The sequence below is a fragment of the Hirsutella rhossiliensis genome (assembly GCF_020360975.1).
Source record: "Hirsutella rhossiliensis strain HR02 chromosome Unknown scaffold00005, whole genome shotgun sequence".
NCBI classification, from domain to species: domain Eukaryota; kingdom Fungi; phylum Ascomycota; class Sordariomycetes; order Hypocreales; family Ophiocordycipitaceae; genus Hirsutella; species Hirsutella rhossiliensis.
Window position 1 is genome coordinate 2,589,111 of NW_025408671.1, and position 22,880 is coordinate 2,611,990.

The window sequence follows — 22,880 nt, forward strand, 5'->3', positions numbered from 1 at the left end:
CAAGCACTCCGTCTGCGTGTCCCTGGATATCTTCAAGGGAAGGAGGGAGGGTGATTGCACTGTACTGTACATTCTATCTTGATTCTGCCTTGACAGTTGACAGAGGCTGCGAGACTGGGGGGAGGGGGGAAGAGTAATAACTAATAAGCGCGTTCACGGTGTCTGCCGGGCAGTGGCCGAGAGGCGGGCGTCCTCCCCTTTGTCACGACTTGCTTGTCGGCCACTCTGCATCCTAGCCCGTACGGCACGCACTCTTTTTGCGCTCTCTCTCTCTATCTCTCTCTCTCTCCTTGCCTGGTGCTCCCGTCTTTTCGTCCCATGTTCCGTCTCAAGTTCCGTGTGGACCCGGCCGGTGATCGGCAGGCCGGCCCCGCCCTTGCTCTTTGTCCCCACACGTGCGGGCCCGTCGCTTCAGTTCCTTGGCGGCACGAATAGGTAGCTATACGTACAGCACCCAGGTAGTTATATAGGAAGGTAAGGTACCTAGTACTGCCTCTCTTTCGTGTTAATCCCTCTTCCTTTCTCCGATGGTTAACCGGGGGAGCAAACTCGTGGAGCAGTGCCTTACGTAAGGCATGTATCTTGGAGAACTTCCTTGCACCTAGAGGCAATCACCAACCCAACACCTCGCTCTCTCCTCGTCGTCTCTTTTTTTATTTCTATCGGCGGCACCACCTCTATTTTCCCTCCGCGTCCATCTTATTGATCGATGCCAGCGTGTGTGTGGCCCTGTTGCCTTTGTGTGTATGCATGCACATACAGTACATGCCACGCGCCTGGTCCGTCCCGTCCATTCTTCTCCGCACCAGCCATGGATGACGACGACGGCGCCTCTCTGTTCCTTTCCCCCCCTGCCCCCGGCGCCAGGCGAGGGGGCGGCCACTGTCGGGGCCCGCGGCGAATCACGGGCGGCAGCCAGGCTTTGGCGCCTGCGCCCGGGAGTCGTGCTTATGCAGGAACACTGCGCGCATCGCCGGCTGAGGCCTGCTCGCTCGTTTCAAGAGCTGTTGGCCGACCCCGTGCTTGGCGGTTCCGTCGACAGCCCGTCGGGGCCTGATCTCTTTGTCCGCCCTTGATTGCGTCGTCTTCTCCTATCCCCCGAACTCTCCTCTCCGCTTCTTCCGACCCATGTTCTCGTCGTTTGCTTGTAGAACCAATATCCGATAACCACCTGGACAGGGGGGGCCATCGACGTGTTGCTTGCATCTACAGCCCATCACTTGCATGCTTGCGTGCTCCGTCTCGTGTTGGTGGCTAGCTGTCCCTATTATACATGATACGGTCTAGTACTGCATGCCTAACGCCGTCCTCTGTGCCTTGGCCATGGACGTGGGTTCCGTCCATCCTCCTCCTCCTCCTCCTCCTCCTCCTCCTCCTCCGCCTCCTTTTCTTTCTTCTCCTGCGTCTCCTTTATACCCAAACCGCCTCCGCATTCTTTCCATTTCTTCCCCCTCTCCCCTCCCAACGTCGCTGAGCACGTCCTTTCTTTCTTACCACTCAAACAGCGTGAGCTCTGTTTGCTTCCTTCCTTCATTTGAACGTTGATCCTTGTCCGGCACCACGTTTTGGTCACTCATCGTCGCCGGCGTCCTTCATTCCCCGAGGTGCTCAGGTATCACCTTTAGGCATTCATTCACTTTCACTGCGCCGACTCTCTTCCTATATCCATATATCCATATATCCTGGCCCCTTTGATACATACCACGGCCCCGACTCTGTTATCCACTTCGCTCCTCCAACTGCCGCAACGAGAATGAAGCCCGCCGTAGCAGCGGCCTTTGCGGCCTTGATGGGCGCCACGGCCGCCAAGGACGAACGCACCTTTGCTGTCCTGCGCTTCAACAACAAGCAGCTGACCAAGGGCCGTATGGACCCCATCCGCAACCCGGGCGTGACGTCGGCGCACGTCCACAACATCCTCGGCGGCAGCGGATTCAGCACAAGCGCCAAGGGCCCGGACTTGCAAAAGGCAAAGTGCACCACGGCCAAGGTCAAGGGCGACAACAGCAACTACTGGTTCCCCTCGCTGTACTTCAGGGACCCCAAGACGGGCAAGTTCGAGGATGTCGAGCTCTTCTACGCCAACGCCTACTACTTCTTCGAGGCCACAAACGACGACATCAAGGCCTTTCCCCTCGGCCTCAGCATCATCAGCGGCGATCCCGACATGCGCTCACCGCCCGCCGCCGGCGCCGTCACCAACCTGGATCCCTCCAAGGGGCCCGTCAACCCCATCAAGTGGACCTGTCCCCGCGACGGCAACCGCTACGACCCGCCCTCGTGGCCCGCCGACTCGGACGGCACGCTGGCTGGCATTGGCGATCCCGTCAACAAGGGCGAAGGCGTCGGCTTCCCCGACGTCAACTGTGACGGCTTCGCCTCCCCCCTCCGCGCCGACATCCACTTCCCCTCGTGCTACAACCCCGACGCCGGCCTGACCGACTACAAGAGCAACGCCGTCTTTCCCACTGAGAGCGCCGGCGGCAAGCAGGATTGCCCCAAGGGCCATGTCCACGTGCCGCATCTGTTCCTCGAGATCTACTGGAACACGCCGGCATTCAAGGATCGCTGGGAGCAGGGCAAGGACAAGCAGCCTTTCATCCTCTCCAATGGAGACTCTACCGGCTTCAGCCTCCATGCCGACTTCATGGCCGGCTGGGACGAGAAGGTGCTGCAGCGCATCATCGACACATGCAACGCGGGCACTGCCGGCATGGACAAGTGCCCCGACTTGCCCCTCGGGCTCAACGAGGGCGACTGCACCATTGAGTCTTCGGTGAACGAGAAGGTCGATGGCGTCCTCGACTCGCTCCCTGGCAACAACCGCGTCTCCGGCTGGGCTTATGGCGGAAGCAATAGCTCCAGCCCGTCTGCCGGCGAAAAGCCCGCATTGACCCCGAGCGCCTCCCGCCCTGACGCGTCCGGCCAGCCGACCAACGGCAAGGTCAGCCCGATCAAAAGGGTACAGGATAATTCGCAGATCAACTCGCCGGTTATTAAGAAGCCAGCCGAGCCGTCCACGGAGTCGTCGACGCACAACACCAACCCTGGGCCGACTGCAGACCCGGAAAAGGAGGCCCCCGTCCCGTCTGAGTCCGCCGAGGCGTCGTCGCATTCGGCCCCTGGCACTCCATCGCAGCCGACTGATGCCGCCGAATCCTCCGATTGCGCGCACAGGACCGTCACAGTTACGCGCCAGATGCCCGCCGCGCCCACCAAGCCTGCCTCGAACTCGACCTGGTCCGTTGGTGGCTTCAAGTACGCCGGCTGTTTCAAGGATGCGAGCGAGCGAGCCCTCGGCGGCGTCATCCGCGCCGATCTGGGCTCCATGAGCAACGGAAAGTGCATCTCACACTGCAAGGCGGCCGGCTACGCACTGGCCGGAACCGAGTACGGCGGACAGTGCTACTGCGGAAACGAGCTGGTGGGCTCCCAACACCTCGATGATGGGAAATGCGAGATGCCCTGTGAAGGTGACGCATCGCAGGTCTGTGGCGGGGGCTGGGCTCTCTCCGTGTACAGCAAGGATGGCCATGCTGCGCTGAAGGGGACCAAGAGTCGACGGCATTTCCACCACCACGTGAGGCGGCACCGCAGCTATCACTCCTGAGCCGAATGGCGACGAGGCCGCACGTGCCTTTGAGCAGGAAGCCTCTGGAAGCGAAGCAGGGCGCCCAGAGCGCCGTGTCTGATTGTTCGTCGCCGTCCTGGTACGGCAAATGATTCACATGGGATCTTACGGGATATGTGAATAGGGGCTAGAATGGTCTCTGGATGAGACCTCAAACGCCGGGTTCTTGTTGATACTTCGATTCTTGCCATGTGTATATTTTACGAGACGGCTGCATTGCCTGCTCAGTTCTTTTCTTGGCGCCTAGGCCAGTTCTTGGAAATGCTCAATTCATAGTATTTGAGACTGTTTCGAAGTCGTCTTGGAATGTCTCCCATGATGAGACTGTGTTGCCTGGACGAGTGCCACGCAGGAACATGGACCTCATCCACAGCTTCCGAACCCATGATGCCGTAGAAACTTCTCTTACTGCTGTTGCAGTTGCTGTTCTTTCTCAACGTAGCATGTACCGAGAACTGCGGGCAGCAGTTGTTAGCCAAAGCAATCTTGCTAACGCGTGAGCGGGGTAGACTTACACGAGAACCGGTTGGGAAACTCTTTTGGTTCCGAGGGCCATATCAGGGGCTTCAGCGTAAAGGTCCAGATGCGTCATAGTTGTAAGAGAAAGAGGAAAACAAAAGCCGCAGCTCAGATCGTTGCATGTCTTTGAAAAACTCCGACCACATGCCGACGAGGAATTTACCAAGTTTTGCTTTCAATAATGGCCGACTCTGAGCACGCGGACCTATGGGCATTGCTTCGAAAGTTGACTGCCGATGTGCTAACCAATCTTGCTGGCAGCCGAATGCGTGAATCCTTGCTGCGAGAGCTAACGCTCGCATATATTTGGAAAGCTTTGGTCCGAAAGGCTACCCCTGCAGATCTCCCGCCAGGTGTTGACCTTCAAGCTTGAACCAAGAGGTTGGGCCAAAGTGTCGGGAGAAAGTCGAGGATACAAGGCCTGGCTCTGAGCAACTCCAGATTACCTTGAACCATCCCCTAACCCATTCACACAAAGTATGAAAGTCAAGTTGCATCTTGGTTGCCTCAAAGGCAGCTTAGGAACTTGTTATGGAGATGGTGTAAAAGACAAGCTCGGAGACTATGATTCCAGGTTTCATCAGTTCCGCCAGGGCGGAGCGAGGCCACAACTCGCCGATTAACGCGATCCAGGCCTGACAGCGGCATCGTTTAGGCATCTTGAGCACCGAGAAGCTTTGCGCTCGAGTACCTGATATGTTTAATCGCCTTACAAACAAATACTGCAATCCTGACATTTTTACGATGGACGTATAAGTTATAGCAACTCTTTAATCCTCTACCAACCTCCAGAGTAGAGAAGTAGCGAAATATCCCGCCATATTGCAACAGCAGAGCATTCGGCTGCTTTCTGTCGTGTCTTATATCCGCCATTCTACGCACCCTTGCACGCAGATGCCCACGACATGCGCTGTACAGGATATAAAGCGGCCCTCGACCCTCCAAAATGCTGCCGTGCGACAGCCAAGATGTCACTTGATGCCTCTCCCTCTATTCGGGGCACCCCGTGCATCGCCGTCTAGACCGTCGTCGTTGATGAGGCGTATCCGTCACTCCAAACGCCCCACAGATGCCGAAATATCGGGTGCTTCCGAGGCAACCGCCATGATGGTGCAACTCATTAAACTCCGAGCCGAGTATTCTGCGTCGACAAATGCCTCTGGAAATGGGGAAAAGAGAAACAAAAGAAAATGGGTATCGTGGACCCCGGACCGGCACCGAGACCAATCCTGGCTTCTCACAAGGTCAACGGCCACGCACCTCACCTCGTCGCGGCACTGCTGTTACGCCTCTCTCTCTCAGCCTCGTCGGCTTCCGTGGCCGCCTCGTCTTCGGTCATCTGCGTGTGCTTGGACCGCATCATGTCGAGCACATGGGCAGCCTCGGCTGCATACTTGCATCTCATGCGGATTGCCGCGCCGTACTTGTAAAACAGGAAGGGGAACGGCACGCACGCGAGCGCAAGGAACGCGGGCACCGAACTCGCCCAGTGGATCCCAAGGCCGTCGTACATGTACGTCGTGAACAGGGGGAAGACGGCGCCAAAAAGCGATCGGAGAACCGAATTGGCGGCGAGGACCGACGCGGCGAAGATGACGTCTGGTGTACTTGTCAGCCGCCATCTCTGCAAACCGGGGGCAAGGGGCACCAACAAGAGTCAATGAGGTAGTTCATCAAGGACAGGAAGACCAGAACGATGCCGGCCGCGAAGAAAGCGGAACCAATTATGGGCACCACCCAGTGGACGTCGGTGCCGTTGGTCCAAGCGAACCAGAAGAGGCCTACCGGGAGCAGTATGGACCCGACCAGAGCAGGGGGCAGTCGAGCCTCGGGGGGAGCCATGCCATTGGCCTTGGCCTCGGCCCGTTTATACCGCTTGTTGTCGAACATGGTTCCGACCGTGGCACACATCATGCCGACAGCAATGCCGGTGAAGGCCAGGCCACCGATGCCAGGCCTCCAGCCCCGGCCCTTTTGGAAGACGATGGGGAATGCGGCAAAGCACATGTAGAGGGTGCCATAAATGATGGCCATGTACAGGGACGTCAGGAGAACAATGGGCTCCTTGAAGAGGAGGATCCACGGGCGCGAGAGGGCGACCTTGAACTGGCGGCCGACGCTCTTCTTGGGCCCAGTGGCGTCGAGCTTGGAGATGTAGACCTTGCCCGTCTTCTTAGACAAGGCAGCGGCGCGCTTGCGGAGCAGGACGGGCGCGTACGTTTCCGGATAGACGACCGAGTTGATGATCCAGAGGAGGCCGGTAAAGATGGCCATCATGCCCTCGACCCATCTCCAGCCCTCGGCCTCACCGAGAAAGCCACCGGCAATGGGTCCTGTGTCGACACAGGTCAGCATCGAGGCGGAAGCCAAGGACGATGATGAGCACACCTACCGAGGGCGGGGCCCAGAAAGGGGGCCATTGCAAAGATGCTGGTGGCAATGCCGCGCTCCGAGGCGGAGAACATGTCGGCAATGACGCCGCCGGCATTGGTCAGGGGCGAAGACCCAAAGGCACCGGCAAAGAAACGCAGCACGACGAGAGCGGCCATGGACGGGGCGCCCGCAGCCGCGGCGTTGAAGGCGGTCAAGGCCATGTAGGTGACGAAGAAGAGCTTTTGCCGACCATAGAGCTCCGAGAGCGGGGCCCAGATGAGCGGGCCGATGGCAAAGCCGAGGACGAACATGGAGACGCCGAGGATGACGATTTCGGACGAGACGCGGAAGTCGGCAATGATTTCACCGACGCCGCCCGAGTAGGCGGAGCTGGCAAAGGAGACGGCGAGGGTGGAGAGGGCGGCGATGGAGGTGATGAGCCACTTGAAGGGCTTGGGAAAGGCCATGGGATTGCGAGGGTCGTTGGGCAGGAAGTCGACCAGGTAGGGCGACTCGTCGGTGCCGTGGCCGGCATAGCTGCGGTTGAGGACTTGGTCGTCGACGCCGGCCTGGTCGAGGAGGACGCTCAAGTGTGAGATCTTTAGGGGCGGTCGTTGCAGCGACTCGACATCGCAGTCCGTGGTCGATGGCGAAGCAGCAGGCGCCATGGCTGCAAGTCGGCGCAGGGCAAAGATGCCCGTGCTTTTCCGATGCAAGCGTGAGAAGGGCGAGGCGGGATGCTATGGGCGTAGAGGCCACAAGGGGCACTGTTTCGATCGAGTCCTTCTCTTTTCCTCGCAGCCGAGGGTATCGAGAGATCAGGTAGCGTTGATGGAACACACGAAAGGACAAGCTTTTGGGGCGCGTTACATCGGATGCAACACGCTGGCGGGTGGAGGGTCTCGGTGTCGGAAGCGTGACGAGGCGATCCGAGACAAGGCGGCGGGAAGGAGGGAAGAGATGGAAAAAAGGGTGATGAGAGATGCACAGGCGAGGCGATGAGGAAAGGGAGAGGAGGACGGGGAGGGGACGGGGGGGCAAGATGCAGGTTCACTATACACAAGCACCGCCATGGGAAACGTTTCACAACTTCGCAAGAGGGACCGCACCACAATGCAGCCAGACGAGCAGGCCAAACAGGCAGTTTATATTCGAGCTCGAGTGTGCGACGACGGCCCCGAACGGAAGCCAAAGGGGGTCAAGCCGCCTCCGGGGAGGGGAGGGAGCGCGTGGCGTAGCGCCCAACGGAGCCGGCGGGGGGCGTTTGTGAGTCGGCATCTGACGGGGGGCCGACGAGTTGGAAGGGAGCAGACATGGCGACATCGGGGAGAGACGAGTGGCAACGCGAGCAGAAGAGAAGCGTTGAGGCTCGCCAAGTTTGGGGGGGGCGTGGGGATGTGGAGGTGTGGAGGTTTGGTGTGCGTGTGCAGAAAAAAAAGGAAAATGTGGGTTTGCCGGGGATGAGACGGACATCGGGTGATTGACTGCTTACCCGGCTGTACCCATCGAGTAGGCAGTACGGGGCCGTCGGCACCAAACCGGCCCAGAAACCCGTGTCGAGGAGACTCGGGGCTACTTCAGGCCCTCCGGGCAGGCAGCAACGGCCCCGCGGCTCTCGGGCGGGACCCACGGCCCGACGGGCTGATACACGCCCAGGGGCTTGGTAATACCGCTTGTGCCTGCTGCAATGGGCTTGCGAGCCCGCTGAGCCGACAGCGACGCTCGAGACGAGCCAGCCAGTGTGCGCATCGACGGCGAAAGTATCGCGCCCTTTGCTTTCTTTTTTCCTCGTCGAGCCTCATCGGTCTGTCTCGCAACGGTTCGTCAGCCCGTGCGTCCAAGCAGCAAGCAGCAAGCAGATGGCCGATTGGTCCATCATGGCTCGGCGCCGCCTGGATCTTCCATGTTCCATGTAATCAACCTAAACGGATACAGTACACACTCGGCTCCGGACTTTGGGTGCACTAAAGCCGGCCGTCCATGGCATCAATCTCTATTAGCGGAGCGGCCAATTAAGAACTTCTCCGCTGTCGTCGGCAAAATAGTCCAACTCCGACTCCGCGCCCCACCGAGCAAAGCACCGATCCCGGCTGCTTTTTATTTCGCAATGTTGGGGTCTTGGGGATAAAATGATCCTTCTCATCGCACAACTGGGGGGATTTATCCATCCTATTTTCTCCATGATATATAATTACTCACCCTCTTCCACTCTTTCCAAAAGTGCCCTACAACCGTGGGTGGCACCAGTTAGGGGCTCCTGTGCGTGCCTTTGGCTGGCCTATCATGCACATGCTGCACTTCTACAGCGCATGTCCTGTGTAGATGCAGCCGCTGCCTGCATGCGCCCCTGTCTGTGTCCTGTTTGTCCTGTTCTCGCTCGCCCGGAGCCTGAGCGAAAACAAAAAAAGCGTCCGAGGCACTGCTGAGACAGCGGCAGTGGCGCTAACCCAGAAACGACAGGGGGGTGTTGGTACACCCCGCTCTCGGATCCGAATGCTGGCCCGACTCGGCCGCCAGTCACCCGTCACCGAGTCTCGGTCAGCGCTTGAATGCTGTTGGCTGTTCTTCCTACTCTGCAGTACAGACTAGATTATTCCTCGGTCTCAGTTGTCGCCTCGACACCTCTCGCCCCAAAGCCGCTATAGCCCCCCTCCCCCCCTCCACCATGACAACGCCATGCCATCTTTCATGAGACCAACCTCCCATCTCCAACCTTAGTTCCATCCGACCAAGAACCAGAGACAGCGAGCGGCTCGCTCCGTACTGCGGGGTCGCTGCTATAAATAGGAAGTCTTGAGTGTCAAAAGCACAATCGACGCCTCTGAAACTAGCCTGGACGTAGACAGCAGCCAGCCTGCTTTTCATTCGTCCGCCCCCACACGCGCCCGGCCCGGTGACCTCAGTCGCCGAAGCCATCCCACTCGTCGTCCTTCTTTTCGTCCTCGTCGCCACTGCCGCTGCTCCTCCCGCCCTCCTCCCTGTCCTCCCGCGGTACGAGTCGAACCGGCTCTCCGGTAGAGTTGAGCGCCGGCATCCCCAGCACATCTCGCACGATCCGCCCATTTTCGTCCCGTAAATATGGGTCCTCTTCGGCGCCGGCCGCCGCAGTCGCACCCGAATCTTCGGCGCCGTCCCGGGTGAACCCTGCCACAAAGAAGCCCATGACCCCCCGCCCGTCGTCCTTTTGCGACCGGATGCACCCATCAGCCACAGTTGCGTCGCCTTTGCAAGCCTCCGCCAACCCCCGCACCGGCCATTCTTTCATCCCGCTCACCTGTCTGTCCCTCGGCAGGATGCGCCAGCCTCGCTTCCGCGCCACGTCTGACTGCAGCGCTGCCATGACGACGGCTTCGTTCTCCTCGGAATAGACAGAGCACGTCGAGTACGTAACCTTTTTCGCCGCGGGGAATTGGAACGCGTGCAGCAGCAGCGTCAGCTGGAAGCTCGACAGCGCCTCCAGCCGTGCAGCGAGGTCCTTTTCAGTCTTGATGACCGTCTCGTTGCCGTCGTCGTCCCGCACCAGCTTTTCCGTCTCGTCTTGGACTTGGCTCAATTTTCTCTTGCGCGTTTTGGGGGAGCCGGGTCCCGCTGGTGCGCCTGGTACGTGAAGCTCGGGCATCGAGTCCCGGCCGATGATGCCGCTCCCGGAGCAACTCGGGTCGAGGAGCAAGGCCCCCACGTCCTTGAACTTGCCATCGCGCGGGTCGACCTGCAAGAAATCTTGCCCAAAGCCGATGCGCGTCATCGACTTGGACCCCGCTATCCGCACCATCTTCTCCAGAGTCTGCGCCCTCCTGGTGTCTTTCTCAAAAGCGAAAATTGTCTGCGGCTTGGACGCAAACTCTGGGCTGTGTTGGTGCAGGATGGAGGCCAGGTGGGTTGTCTTGTTGCCCGGGGCCGCGCAGGCATCCACCACGTCGCCGTCCTCGGAGCGAGGGTCCAGTAGATAGGCCGGAAAGCATGACGCCTTGTCCTGGAGGATAATCTTGCCCGAGGCGTAGGCATCCGTCTTGCTCATGTCAATGCCTGGCGTGACGGCGACGAGGTTGGGGACGTGAGGATCGATATAGAGATGCCTGCCAGGCTTGGAGACGACGTCGCCGATGCGTCCGGCCCTGGCATAGCCGGAGAAGGTTGACACGAGCTGTTCCTCAATGCTGCTGTGGAGTGCGTTGATGCGCACCCAGCGCGGGTAGCCGGCCTCCTCGCCGGCCGCATCCCTCTCAACCTGCTCCCTCAAGGCTTCGAGCGAGACTGCCTTGCGCCTCAGCCTGGCGCGGGTAAGCTCCGACTTGAGGCGGCCCTTGTGCCTCTCGACGCTCGTCCTCAGGCCATGACTCTGGGGCAGAGCGATGCCTCCCTTTGTGAGAAGCAAGTCGTGGACCAGCAGCAACGACAGGACGGGGGTAAGCTGGGAGCTCACAAAAGGTCAGCGAGCACAAATCGGACAAGTAGGAGCAAGGCAAGGCATGTACATATCCTCAAACAACCGCAGGGCAACCAACCTTGCGCTCGTGCTTGAGCAGCTCGGTGGCCTCAATGACCTCCTTGACGACGGGACTCCATTTGCTCGTCTCCAGGACCAGGGCGTAGAGCTGGTTGGGGTGCGACTTGATGTCCTTTCGGCCAAAGATGCGCGACTTCAGGCTTCCGCCCTCTGCGGACGGGGCAGACAAGACTTGGGCGGCCTCGTGGTAGAGAGACATTTTTCCATCGTGGCAGCAAGAAATGGCAGCTGAGGGAGCAAATTGTGTCGACGTAGGGCTGCAAGTACTTGATACTTTGTACAGTGTATTGGTATTGCCCATGTACTGTATGAGAGGGAGGACTCTGTGAGGCAAGCTACGGACCCTCTCCAGAGGAGAATTCCCTTCGGCCCCGTTTTACGCGTGGCTGTAGCTTTCATCTTCACCGCTGCAGGTATACTGTTTATATACCCTCGCGGGCCATACTTCGGGCATCCTTTGGAATGCCCTGCCGCCATATCGGGAGGCCGGACTGAGCCTGGGCAGAAGCGCCCCAATGAAGTCAGCGTCTGGCCTCAACTCTTAGGGGAATGACCAAGTCAGCCGTTCTCATGATGTGTCAGAGATTTCGCAAAGCAAGTCGTCGTCTCGTCGAATTTAGTGTACAAGTCAACGGGGGAGGTTAGAGGGAGGATGTCTTCGGCACGCTTTCGGGCTGACAAGTTGTTCTGGCTGACGAGCCTCACGCCCAACTTCTCGAGCCGGCTGAGGACGACATCGTAATGACATTTTCAGACGGCTTCTCCGCAAACTGTTCTGACTCTCCGCAACTGACTGCTTGCTGTATGGTTGGGGAATGCGGAAGGTCTCGACATCTACTACACCCGACGCCTGCTTCAGAAGTTCAGAATATCAATACTTTCCCGTACGCGCTCTGCAGAAATGTTGGCGGCTTGGATATTGACCTCAGTGGCCAAATAGGAGTCGATGATTTGTCTGCCTTCTCCTGAAATCATGATGCGAGTGAGCCACCAGTTCTGATAATTCCACGACAGACTTGACGGAAACGGCTTATCTCCTTGTCTAGAAATGACCGGGCTCTTTCCAAACCACGGTCCTGGGCAAGAGGCTCGATCTCTGTTAACATCTTCTTGGCCACAAAACTGTCGTTCGGATCGCTCCACGTGGCCGAGAGATTCTCATCGATCGGTCGGGGGTCGTCATAGTCGTACAGAGTGTCATCCCAAGCGTCTCCGTGCCCACGGGGTAGAGGGACGACACGGGCCACGAGCGCGCCGTACAGGCAATTGACGAACCCAAGACGCATCGAAAGCTTTCACCTCCCAAGGTGTCGGAGTCGTGCGCTTGAGGTCGTTGAGGTACTTCCACGACTACAGTCACGACCAGCAGGACTCTCGACGCTCCATCTTCTCCCTTCCTTGGTCGTATGGCATGCCCCATATATGCTCCGAGTATAGTCTTGAGTAGAGGGCAAACCGCAGAAACGTCTTGAGCAAGCAATGCTTCTCCGTCCTCGACAACATGTCAACGTGTAGCTGACCACCTGGTCGCCGAGGCACGCAAATGCCCTCCCACAGCTCTGGGTTGGACACTCGGGCAAATGCATATATGCGCGACGAAGATGGGGCTCGTCGCCTTGGACATATAGTCGTTCATGTATCTCCTCAGCTCCTTGTAGAGGCAGTTCCATTTCATGGCGTCAATGTCCTGCTCATCAATCGGGTCCGGGATTTCTTTGGCCGCCCGCCTTTCCATGTGTTCCTCAACGCGTGCCCCTATGGCTTTGCTTGCCGTCTGTCTTCTCAGAGAACAAATTTGCACAAGATCGGGCGAGTAGATGCCACGCATCTTCTTGCCACGAAAGTAAGCGCTGATCGAGGCTCTGTAGGCTAGTCGAGGTCGGAAGAGTGCAGGGGAGGCGTGGCTCAGTCGGACCATGTCCTCGCGCGTGCCGGCGAATTTCAGAATTTGAGGCGAAGCTCGCAAGACAGGGTCTCGAAGGGGTCCATGCTGGGCTTGGTTTTGTCGTTCAAGAGTGTCGAGGCTTCGCAGCAAGTCATGATGCTTACGACTCGTGGACTGCTCAAGGGTCGAGGAGAGCTGGGGACGCGGTGATTTATACGCAGCCGGACGCGTAGCACAGCGGTGCTTGGAGTCACCCTTTAGGCAGCAACGGAGATTTTATTTGAACAAGCCCTGGTTTCCAGAAATGCCAATGGCCACGCTCCGAGGCTGGGCCCGCGAGGTTGACACAAGAAAGGGTAGTATTGAAGAGCGAAAGAGCGAGAAGGTGATAAATTATGCAGGCCTTGATGAAAGGAACCTTGTTCTTGGAGACGGTATAAGTGCCGAGGCCCCGAGCTGCGTGTCGGTAGTCTCCCAGTCGGGTGCCGTGGTGAAACCAAACAGGCGCATCTTTTTGACGAGAAGCTTCGCTAATTGGTCTCGGACGCCTTCAAGGCATCGAACCTCGGCCAAGTTGGTGACGAAGAATAAGATGAGATGGGCCCTTACGTAAAATCACGCGTCATTCATCATGTGACTTCGCATGTGACCATAGGCCTCTACATCTTGCCAAACAATTACCTAGCCCCACCCAGAGCGCGATTGGCCAGGCGTTTCTCTTGGAGTCCCACCCCAAAATCATCCGCCAGGCACACGCGTCAAGGCATCGCCGTGCCGGGACTTCACACGTCACCCAGCATCCTTGGCCCTCCAACTCTCTCCCCCCCGGGCCTGGCCATGGGCACCAACTCACCAACCACCCGGAGCTCGTCGCCGGCTTCCTTTTACACGGCAAATGACTCCGAGGCGCACCGGTCGACGACGGCCAGCAGTCCTGCTCAGGCAACTCCCTGTCCCTACCGTGAGGCGCGACAGCTACCCCGCCAGCTCAAGGATCACTGCCAGATCTTCCTCGAGGAACAGATTTGTATGACATTTCCCGTCTTTTTAATCTGCGTTCACGCAGGGAACATGGGACTCATGAGAGAGAGCTTCAGATACGTGTGCCATCAATCTGCTCAACAGCACGCTAGGCTCCGGCCTCTCCCGGGAAACGCCGACGCGTAAAGCTGTGCCAGTGCCGCCTCCGAGCCACATCGCCTTGCTGGCCACGCTGGTTGTTCACCCGCTGCACACGACGCGTGCGGACAATCCAGACCACCTCATCGTATCCTCCCTTGCGCTCGATTACCTGCGCAACCTCCTGACCATCGCCGGTCCCATCAACGCCGGTTTCCGCGCCGCCTTCCAGTTCTACTCGACCCCGAGACGGAGTCGCCGGCCCGCTCATACTGGCCATGCCAGTGACAGCGACATGTCCGATGGCGACTCGGACCGCGATCTCGACCTCGTGCGCGGTAGAATGGCAAACGAGGCGAGCGTCTGGAGCCGAGGCCAGGACCTGTGGTCCACGGTCGGCTGGACTTTCAACACGGCGACTGTGCATCCGCACCGGTGGCGCTATTGGAAGGCCTGGCTCGAGCTCTTGCTCGATGTCCTCGATGCCGACTGGGCCGAGAGAGAGAGGCTCGATCACGAGGCCCACGAGGCCGGCGGCAAGCGCGGAGACGAACCCGTCACCTCGCGCGCGGAATCCATGATTTACATGTACATGGAGCAGCGCGACGGCCGTCAGACGGGACACAAGCGAATCATAAAGGCACTCTTCGCCGACGGGGGAAGCCTGTCCTCATCTGCCTTTCCCGAGGTGTTTGAGAAGGAGCCCAGGGGGCCGAAGAAGGCGTCGAGGAAACGGAAACGGGAGCAAGCCCTCGACCTAGTAAACGACAAGTTTGGCGACTACTTTGACGATGACTCAATTTCCTCGGGCATCTCTGAGCCTCCGACGCCGGAAAAACGCCGCGACGGGAGAAAGGAAGTATCGTTTGGCTGCTCGAATCCCGGGCTGGTCGAATCTGTCCATCTCCGACTGAGGTTCTTCCGGCTTCTTTCGGCTGCCACCTATGTCCTTGGCAAACGGTCGGATCTCAATAAGCTGTACGAAGACTTTGCCGCAGCTATAAAGGTGCTCCCTCTGCAGATGTTTGCTCTGTTTGTGTCGCAAAGGGATAATCCACTACTGCGCGAAACCCACGTCACCATCACCAAGGAGCTCTTCCACCTACTGCTACCCTCGAGGTACAAGGACCCCAGAAGCGTGGACCCGGAAGGCGACGCCCTGGGCAGCCTGACCATGCCCATGCTGGAGCACTGCTACATGTCATCGCCGGCCAACACGGTTGGCCTAGAGGACAATGCGAAGCTGTCTCTGGTGGTCGAGAACGCGATGCACCTGCTGTGGATCTGCGACGTGGTCGCGTATACGGACAGCTTCGCCAAAGCGGCCGAGAGGGGCATCGAGGCGCGGGAGGTAAAGGCCAAGAAGAGGCGAACGGGCAAGATGCGCGCCGACGCCGGCGATGTCGTGGCGCAAGCCGTCCTGGCGGGCTCTGCCCAGAGAATACGCGTTTTGTTACAGTTGCTGGAGGCGTCGGCTGATGCGGAGGAGTGATGCTGATGGACCCTTTGAAGAATCGAGTGGTGACAACGACTTGGGATGACTGCTGAATTGCGAGGGCGTTGGGACTTGGGCTGGACACGGCGCAGTGAGGGCTTTGGGGCACTGGACGTGGACTCTTTGAGGCGGCGATGACAACTGAGGATGTTTCGGAGGATGTTCGATGATGAACTCGGACCCATTCATGGCGGGCCCTGTGGCCGACTGTTTAATATTGTTGACGAACAGACGAGTATCGACATGGCGGGCCGTCGACAAGCTTGACCCATTCCACGCATTCGGGGCCCGATTCTGCAGCTGAGACGTGGAGAGTGCACGACAAAGACGCTTGATTGACACGGACACCTACCTAACTAAACCGCCTTGCGAGGTAGATTATCAGTCCTTTTTAAGACAGCTGGCGACGCGGTAATTTATATCCACATGGATGCGTAGCGCATCGGCGCTTATATTCACAAAGTTAAACCCTTTGGACAGCAACGCAAGGCGTGGACCAGGCTTGAGCCAGAAGACACCTTCACACAGCCTCACCACTTTGTCACGACCAGGGCCCTGCTCCTCGGGAGTTATTTTGAGTCTTTTTACCATCAGCGGGGATTCCAGGGCGCGGGCTGCCAATTCTCGCCTGGTCCACGAGCTTTGGTGGTAGTCTCTGGGTCATCTTTTCCGGGCGGCTGGACTCTTTGCTGCCCTCTTCCAAATCGCGGCGCTTGACTCTGCTGAGCGGGCTGGGGGCCTCCAGGCAGCGCGTCGACGGGGCTGTCTGTGACTCGGGGCTTGGCCTCCCAGCGCGCATCGGCCTGCGCAGCAAGCAGCTTGATGCGCTCCTGGCGCTGGACGTCGTCGCGCTGCTCGGCGAGAGACGGGGGTTCATGACGGGTCTGGCGCAGCCACTGGTGCCAGAGCGGGCTAACCTTGACCTCGGAATAGGGCATGGATCGAGGGTAGTGGACGATGCGGCGCCAGGGCTCGGTGGCGGCATGGGAGTCGGGGTAGTCGGAAGGAGGGCCGCGGGTGGTGAGGCGGAATTGCCAGTACGTGTTGCCCTGGAGGTCGTAGCCTAGGTGTGTTAGTGAAGCTACGGGCCGGGGTAAAAGGTGGCCGAGGCACGGGGAGGGAGAGGGAGGACGGTCAGCTGAGGTGAAGAAGAGAAGTTGGAGGCTCACCGACGAAGAAGCGTTTCCGCCACGGGAGTTGCAGGGCCTTCCACGCGTGCCAGGCCTGCGCGAGGGGGCCTATCCGCTTGGGAGCCATGGGACGGCCGGTCGGGGAGAGACAACACTCCGGTGGACAGGAAGACGTCCCTGCGTGCAAAATGTCAAAGGCGGTGATAGTGTCGAAGATGGAGGTTGCGCCATAGCCAAGTTCGTCGGGGCGGTGCAGCACCAGCCACATTCACGCGGCATGCTGCGGCCCATCGCCCACGTCACTCGGGTCCCCACTGCTGCTTTAGCAAAGGACCAAGCCTTATGCTCTCTCTCCTTCTCAATCTCACTCTCTCCAAGTATCCAGATCTCCATCTTTTTATTTGTTTGTTTTGTTTCCTGCGCCGACGGGCAGCGACGGGACGCAAATTACCGGCCTCGGCAGCCATCGTCGTTATCCGACAAGCATCCCCCGCCAAATGCCGCGGACGCTCTTCAACGCCTACGATATTCGCACACACGACAGCTGAACCCCCTCTTTCCGCCCCGCGCCGCTACGACAAACAAGAAGGACATTCCAGAAGACAACGAGGCCCCGGCCCTCCCCTCTCTTCTTTTCCCCGGGGTGCTTGCTATGCGTCAAATACCAAGTCCGTGATTCTCAGGTTCGACTGCATTCCGACGACGCCTCCTTCTCATTGGACGCCTTCACGGCCTCGAGGACGCGCAACACGAAAGTGACCCCTGCTCTGCATCGACTGTGCGCAAAACCCCAGGCTCCGGTAGCACGAGACTGCATCTGCAATCCAAGAAGAAGAGTTTCCCGATTCCGAGGGCACGCCGCCCATAAATCGCCATGGCTTCCGTCACGTCCCTCGACAAGGACCTGCGCAAGCTGCGCCTCGACAAATACACACCCGCCGCTGCCAGCGAGGCCCGTTCGTGGATCGAGGAAAGACTCGGCGAGAAACTCCCTTCGCCTGATCTCCTCGAAGCCCTGAAAGATGGCGTTGCCCTGTGCAAGTATGCGCCGAATCCCCGCCCCCTCCCGCCTCCCCTGCGCGCCCTGGCTCCTGCGCGCCCTGGCTGACCTCCTCACCACCCCCAGGCTCGTCAACATGGCCCTTCCTCCGCCCGGTGTCAAGTTCAAGCAGTCCGCCATGCCCTTTGTCCAGATGGAGAACATCTCTATCTTCCTCCGCGCCTGCCAGGCCCCGCCCCTCAACCTGCACCAGCACGACATCTTCCTCACCGTCGACCTATTTGAGCAAAAAGACCCGACCCAGGTATTGCAGTGCCTCGGCGCCTTTAGCAGAGCTGCCAACGCCGCCGACCCCGTCACCTTCCCTACCACCATGGGACCCCGATCGCGAATAGGAGGCGTGAGTCCCCAGGCCACCGGTCCCGCTTCCCCGATAGCCCTCCGCAACAGGGGTGCTTCCATCGCCAGCAACTCCTCCTCCGCCTACGGCGCCTCCAGGCCAGTTCTGCCCCACCGGACCGGTGACTCCGCCTCGGGCCGATGGAGCCCATCCAGAAGCCCTACCAGAAGTCACCTCAAGAGCCCATCCAACGGAGGCTCACCGAGCCGTGTCAGCACCTGGAGCAGGAGGGATCAAGAATCCGTCACGTCTCCAGCGTGGAACATTGCCCAGTATGGCTACATGGGGGGCGCCAGCCAGGGCAACCTGGGAATCTCGTTTGGTGGACGGAGACAAATCACCGGGGCTGGACCTCAGGTCCCTAGCCTTGCTGAGAAGGAGCGCCTTCGAAGAGAAGAGGAGGAGCGCCAACGCCAAGAATCAGAGGAGGAGGAGGGCCGCCGCCGCGCAGAGGCTGAGGCGGAAGAGGAGCAGGCCAAGAGAGAGGAAGAGCGCAGGTGGGAGGAGGAGACGGAACGACTACGCGAGGCGGAGCGGCGCAAGGCCGAAGAGGAGCAGCGCCAATGGGATGAACAGGAGCGGCAATGGCAGCAGACGGAACAGAAGCGCCGCCAGGAAGAGCAGGAGGCGCAGGCCCGCCTCGAAGAAGAGCGCCGCCGCGTCAGGAGCCGGAGCGACAACCGACTGCGAGGCCAATTTTTGAGCCAGTACCAGGCCGAGCAGGACGACGCGGACAGTAGCCCCAGCGGCCAGGTCAGGGAGCTGGAAAAGGCGCTCGAGCTAGCTCGCCAACGCGAGGCCGAGTACGAACGCGAGCGCCAACAGCGGGCCCCGCGTCCTGGCAGGGCCGTCAGCGAAAAGGCGGCGCCTCGCCCGCCGCCCCCGGTCAAGAGCTCGAGCCGTGTCAAGACGCGCGTCGACTCATGGTCCAAGAACGAGCGCGAATTTCTACAGACACAGTGGGAGCAAGAGCAGGAACAAAAGGCGGCGCAAGAAGCCCAAGTGGCGGCACCCGACAACGCCCAGCCCGACGCCGAGTCACCCGTCGCCTCCCCACGGCCCCTGCCCGACCCAACCGCCGCCGCCGGGCCCAAGAGCAGAAGCTCCACCGCCGGAAGCCGGCCACTCCCCGATCCAGCAAAGCATAGCTCCCCAGCGACGCCGCAGAGCCGGACGGACCGCCTCGTCAGTGCCGGTCACACACCGGCGTCGCAGCCGTCGCCTTCGCAGCCGCAACCGACGTACTCGCATGAGCTCGACGCGACGGCGAGGCGCGACGGTGAGGACCGGCGCCGGGTGCAGAGCCAAAGCAAGGCCAGGGCCGACGCGTGGGCGTCCAAGTCGCTGCTCGAACGCGAGATGGAGATGGAGCGCCAGCGCCAGCGCGAGTGGGAGGAGGCGCAGAAGGAGACGGCGAAGGCAGTGCGCTCGGGCGACGGCGGCGGCGTCGACGGCCGCTGGGACGTGGGCCAGTGGAGCGGCTACACGGGCGGCGACGGTCAGAACCGGGGGACGCAGGGCATCGGGGCCGGGAGGAGGCAGATTGTCGGCCCGCGCCCGCTGCCGGGGTCCAATCACTGAGACAGCTTCCTTTTGTTCTACGTTTATGTTTTCCTCGTGTTCTGTAGAGGCAGGGGCGCAAGGAAAAGAAGGTCATCGGTGCCCGGGGCGGATGTGACTTGCCTTTTGCTTTCCAAGGTTTTGGCTTTTCCTTGTTTTACTTCCTTCTCGTCATCAACATCACACAATCGTCGCCGCTCGAACCTTTTTTTGGGTGAGATTTTTTTAAAAGTTTATTGGCTTTTCCATCCACGGTATATAAAACTACTTATTCGTGTATGTGATGCTCAAGTCTTGGCTTGCCCAGAACGTGTATGTCTAGGATGACGCAAAAAACAACGCAAGTAAACCAAACCTTCATCTCCTCCAACGTTGGTCAGCCGCCTCTGCCCCCAATTGACCTGAGGACCGACCGACGGCTTCGACCCTCGACAGGCCGTCAACGCCGGGTACGAGAGGGACTGAGAGCGTTCACACGACAGGAGACGTCGGGTGGACGATCCTGACGCCCCTGCCTTGGCGAAGCCGGTGTGCCGACCCCTACCCCGCGGAGCCAAGGCGAGGGTCGCACGACTGGGTGTCAAGTAAGCCGTCTGCAGCTCGGACGAGGACGAAATCATTCCAACGTCCCAAATCTCGACCCAAGCAAAGACCGGGAAGACCGGGCATGGTTCAACGCAAACGCGGGGTCGCTGCGGGTGTCTGCCATACCATGGCGCATGGGATCGATCATCTGTACCATCTCGCAATCCTGGTCCGTCATCCTCCCCCACTGCCACCGCCGCCCTGTTCAGTCCGTCGACGGACTCAACTGTTGTGGGGATTGATGGCAGGTTTTTCCCCATGCTGTTCATCCCTGTGTCCAGTCATCATTCGTCCTGACCCCGAGTCTCAACTCTGTGCGGCAGCCTCAGTCCTGCAGCGCTGGCACATGCACCAGCCTCCGAGGCTGCCTCGCGCCCACTCCCGCCGTGGCTGCACGGGAAGCGACACGTCGCAATAGTGATTGAGTATCTCTTCCCCTCGCCTGATGCCCCCAGGCTTGCCGCCGACGATGCGCTCTTTCCGCGCCCAGAGAACCATGCGCCCGCCCCAGTCCCAGGTGACGTTGGGGTCGCAGTCATGGTTAGCAAGGCACCAATATGGATGGACCGCTGCCACGTCGGGCCGGCCATCGCGAGGGTTCTTCCGCGCCGAAGCGGTCCCCCGGAACTTGGCATACAGCGTATTGAGAACCCAGACGTCGTACTCGGGAAGCGACGCGAAAATGTCTACGTCCATCTTCTCGAGTACGTGTAGCGGCGTCTCAATGTTGTACTTGAAGGAGAAAGGCAGCGTCCACTCGGGCGGAGGTCCCGCGTTTGGGTCGACGTTGATGTCGTTGGCACGTGTCGGCAAAAAGTCGCCCCAGATGAATTTGACCTCACGCGCGTCGAGCGGGTTGATTTCCTGGTGGGCGGCCAGGGCCAGGACGCGGGCAAGAAGCAGCAGGTAAAGCGTCTCGTCAGCTTCGAAGGCGTCCGGATCCTTGGCTATGGCATCGACATCCTTGTCGCAGACGGCAGGATGGTAACGCTTCTGGGCTTCGTCGTGGCAATAGCCGCTGCAAAAGACGGTGTCGAGGCACCCGTCGCAGTTGACGGGGCCGTTCTCGCTGCCGAGCGGGGGCAGCTCGGAACTGCAAGCGTCGCAGATCGAGTCCTTGAGTCGGTTGTTGGCCGTCAAGAGCGAGTATTCCTTGAGCACAGCCTCTCCCGGCTCGATGTCTTCCTGTGCAAAGACGCCGAGCTGTTTGCAGGTGGGGATTATTTCATAGCTGTCGGTCTCACAGGCGCCTTCCAGCAGCACCGGCAAGGTTGCCACCCGAACGGCACACTTGGGAGCCATGACCTTTAGGTCTGCGTTGAGGGTAGCCAGCGACTTGGACGAAAACCGATCCGGCTCGTGCTCGTTCCAGGGATACACTTCGCGGCGAACCAAGCCGTGGTCGGGGAGGTCGTTGATGTCAAAGTCGTCGCGGCGAAGCTTTCGACGGCCAACAGCCTGGATGTGGGCCTTTGTGTTGAGCAATTCTTGGTTGTCAGGGGTCATGCGCAGGCCTCTGTAGCAAAAGCTGGCAGCGCTCTTGAGGCAGCCGCATAGCAGCAAGCTTAGAGAAAGGATCTGATAGGCTCGGATGGAGCCGATTGTGGCGAGGCGGCGAGCGGCCGTCTTGCCGTCGTCGGAGTCGGCCGGATCGGAGGCCGACCACATTGCAGAAAGATTACCGTGGGTTAATACCTCGGGACAAGGAACGGCGGAGCGCATCAGGAGACTCTCGAGAGCCTGATCGTGGTACTCGAACCCCTCATTGGCGACCTCATCAGCCAAGAGGAGGGCCCGATAGGCATCGCCGGCGGCGAGATCAGGATAGCCCAGGTCTGAGTAGACGACAGCACGCTCGAGGTAGAGTATCAGGTCGTAGGGCAAGCTTCCAAGCCCCTCGGTCAACTGAGCGCGGCGGTCGAGCAGCTGCTCGTGGCGGGCGTCGTGGTCCATGGTTGGAGCTCGGAAGGGGTAATGCGTCAGGGCCCAGTGCGTTAAAGAAGAGGAGGGGGCCCCGCCAAAGAGGGTGTCATTCAGGAGTCAGGGTGTCATTCAGGAGTCGGCTGGCTCCTGATGGTGTTGGTGCCCGCTCGGTGGGAGAGAGAAGAGAAAACTCCCAGTCTGGTTCCTTGGCCGGGGCTTGACGTGGGGCAAGTCGATTCGAGGGAGATGCCAAGGCAGGGCCTCACGACAGGCCGCAGAAGGCTCCTGTTCAGGGCCAGGGCCAGGGCCGAGGTGGCATATGATGACAGGGTCCAGATGGAGGCCCTCCTCGGACAGCTTTGTCGTGGGAAGCCGGGTGCAGCGAGCGGGAGGGCAGGAGGATGCAGCGACGTCTCGAGAGAGGGTTAGCTCGGAGTCCCGTGACAGGCCCGACGAGATGATGGACAAGTCAGGGAAGGATCGTTGTTCCAAGTGCCAAGGGCCATCCGAGGCGGCAGCAAGGTTGCCGTCGACGACGTCTGCTGGGAAGGGATTTATACTGGTATCTCGACGAGTTGCTCGCAGGGGCCGAGTATAAAGTGGTGCCTTGGGTAGGGCGGCGAATCAGCAAGACCGTGGTCTAGACCACGACCCGGCGCACGCCGATTATGCAGAGGCAGCGAGCGCGCGCGGGCGTGAGCGTGTGTGCGCGTGTGTGCGAAGAAGGGTTGGAGGGGAAATAACAGGAAAAGT

The 22,880-nt window shown here is 59.7% G+C and overlaps 7 protein-coding genes across 7 annotated transcripts; 3 read left to right on the forward strand and 4 right to left on the reverse strand.

Moving 5' to 3' along the window:
- Positions 1-1,753: 1,753 nt before the first annotated feature.
- On the forward strand, positions 1,754-3,610 carry HRG_05516 (WSC domain-containing protein; the record flags this gene model as incomplete). Its single annotated transcript, XM_044863987.1, has 1 exon — positions 1,754-3,610. One exon carries the CDS (start codon positions 1,754-1,756, stop codon positions 3,608-3,610), a length of 1,857 nt encoding a protein of 618 aa, XP_044720519.1.
- Positions 3,611-5,411: 1,801 nt separating this feature from the next.
- On the reverse strand, positions 5,412-7,191 carry HRG_05517 (major facilitator superfamily domain-containing protein; the record flags this gene model as incomplete). The annotated part of the gene is made up of 3 exons (XM_044863988.1): positions 5,412-5,749; positions 5,803-6,483; positions 6,543-7,191. The coding sequence occupies 3 exons, from the start codon at positions 7,189-7,191 to the stop codon at positions 5,412-5,414; spliced, it is 1,668 nt and encodes a 555-aa protein (XP_044720520.1).
- Positions 7,192-9,422: 2,231 nt separating this feature from the next.
- HRG_05518 (16S rRNA methyltransferase rsmB/F domain-containing protein) lies at positions 9,423-11,229 on the reverse strand (the record flags this gene model as incomplete). The annotated part of the gene is made up of 3 exons (XM_044863989.1): positions 9,423-10,082; positions 10,128-10,934; positions 11,029-11,229. 3 exons carry the CDS (start codon positions 11,227-11,229, stop codon positions 9,423-9,425), a joined length of 1,668 nt encoding a protein of 555 aa, XP_044720521.1.
- Positions 11,230-13,752: 2,523 nt separating this feature from the next.
- HRG_05519 (major facilitator superfamily transporter) lies at positions 13,753-15,526 on the forward strand (the record flags this gene model as incomplete). The annotated part of the gene is made up of 2 exons (XM_044863990.1): positions 13,753-13,942; positions 14,013-15,526. The coding sequence occupies 2 exons, from the start codon at positions 13,753-13,755 to the stop codon at positions 15,524-15,526; spliced, it is 1,704 nt and encodes a 567-aa protein (XP_044720522.1).
- A 593-nt stretch (positions 15,527-16,119) lies between these two features.
- On the reverse strand, positions 16,120-16,786 carry HRG_05520 (NADH ubiquinone oxidoreductase subunit NDUFA12 domain-containing protein; the record flags this gene model as incomplete). Its single annotated transcript, XM_044863991.1, has 2 exons — positions 16,120-16,592; positions 16,699-16,786. The coding sequence occupies 2 exons, from the start codon at positions 16,784-16,786 to the stop codon at positions 16,120-16,122; spliced, it is 561 nt and encodes a 186-aa protein (XP_044720523.1).
- Positions 16,787-17,533: 747 nt separating this feature from the next.
- HRG_05521 (calponin-like domain-containing protein) lies at positions 17,534-19,640 on the forward strand (the record flags this gene model as incomplete). Its single annotated transcript, XM_044863992.1, has 3 exons — positions 17,534-17,700; positions 17,786-18,180; positions 18,256-19,640. The coding sequence occupies 3 exons, from the start codon at positions 17,534-17,536 to the stop codon at positions 19,638-19,640; spliced, it is 1,947 nt and encodes a 648-aa protein (XP_044720524.1).
- Positions 19,641-20,510: 870 nt separating this feature from the next.
- HRG_05522 (SET domain-containing protein) lies at positions 20,511-22,157 on the reverse strand (the record flags this gene model as incomplete). Its single annotated transcript, XM_044863993.1, has 1 exon — positions 20,511-22,157. One exon carries the CDS (start codon positions 22,155-22,157, stop codon positions 20,511-20,513), a length of 1,647 nt encoding a protein of 548 aa, XP_044720525.1.
- Positions 22,158-22,880: the final 723 nt, after the last annotated feature.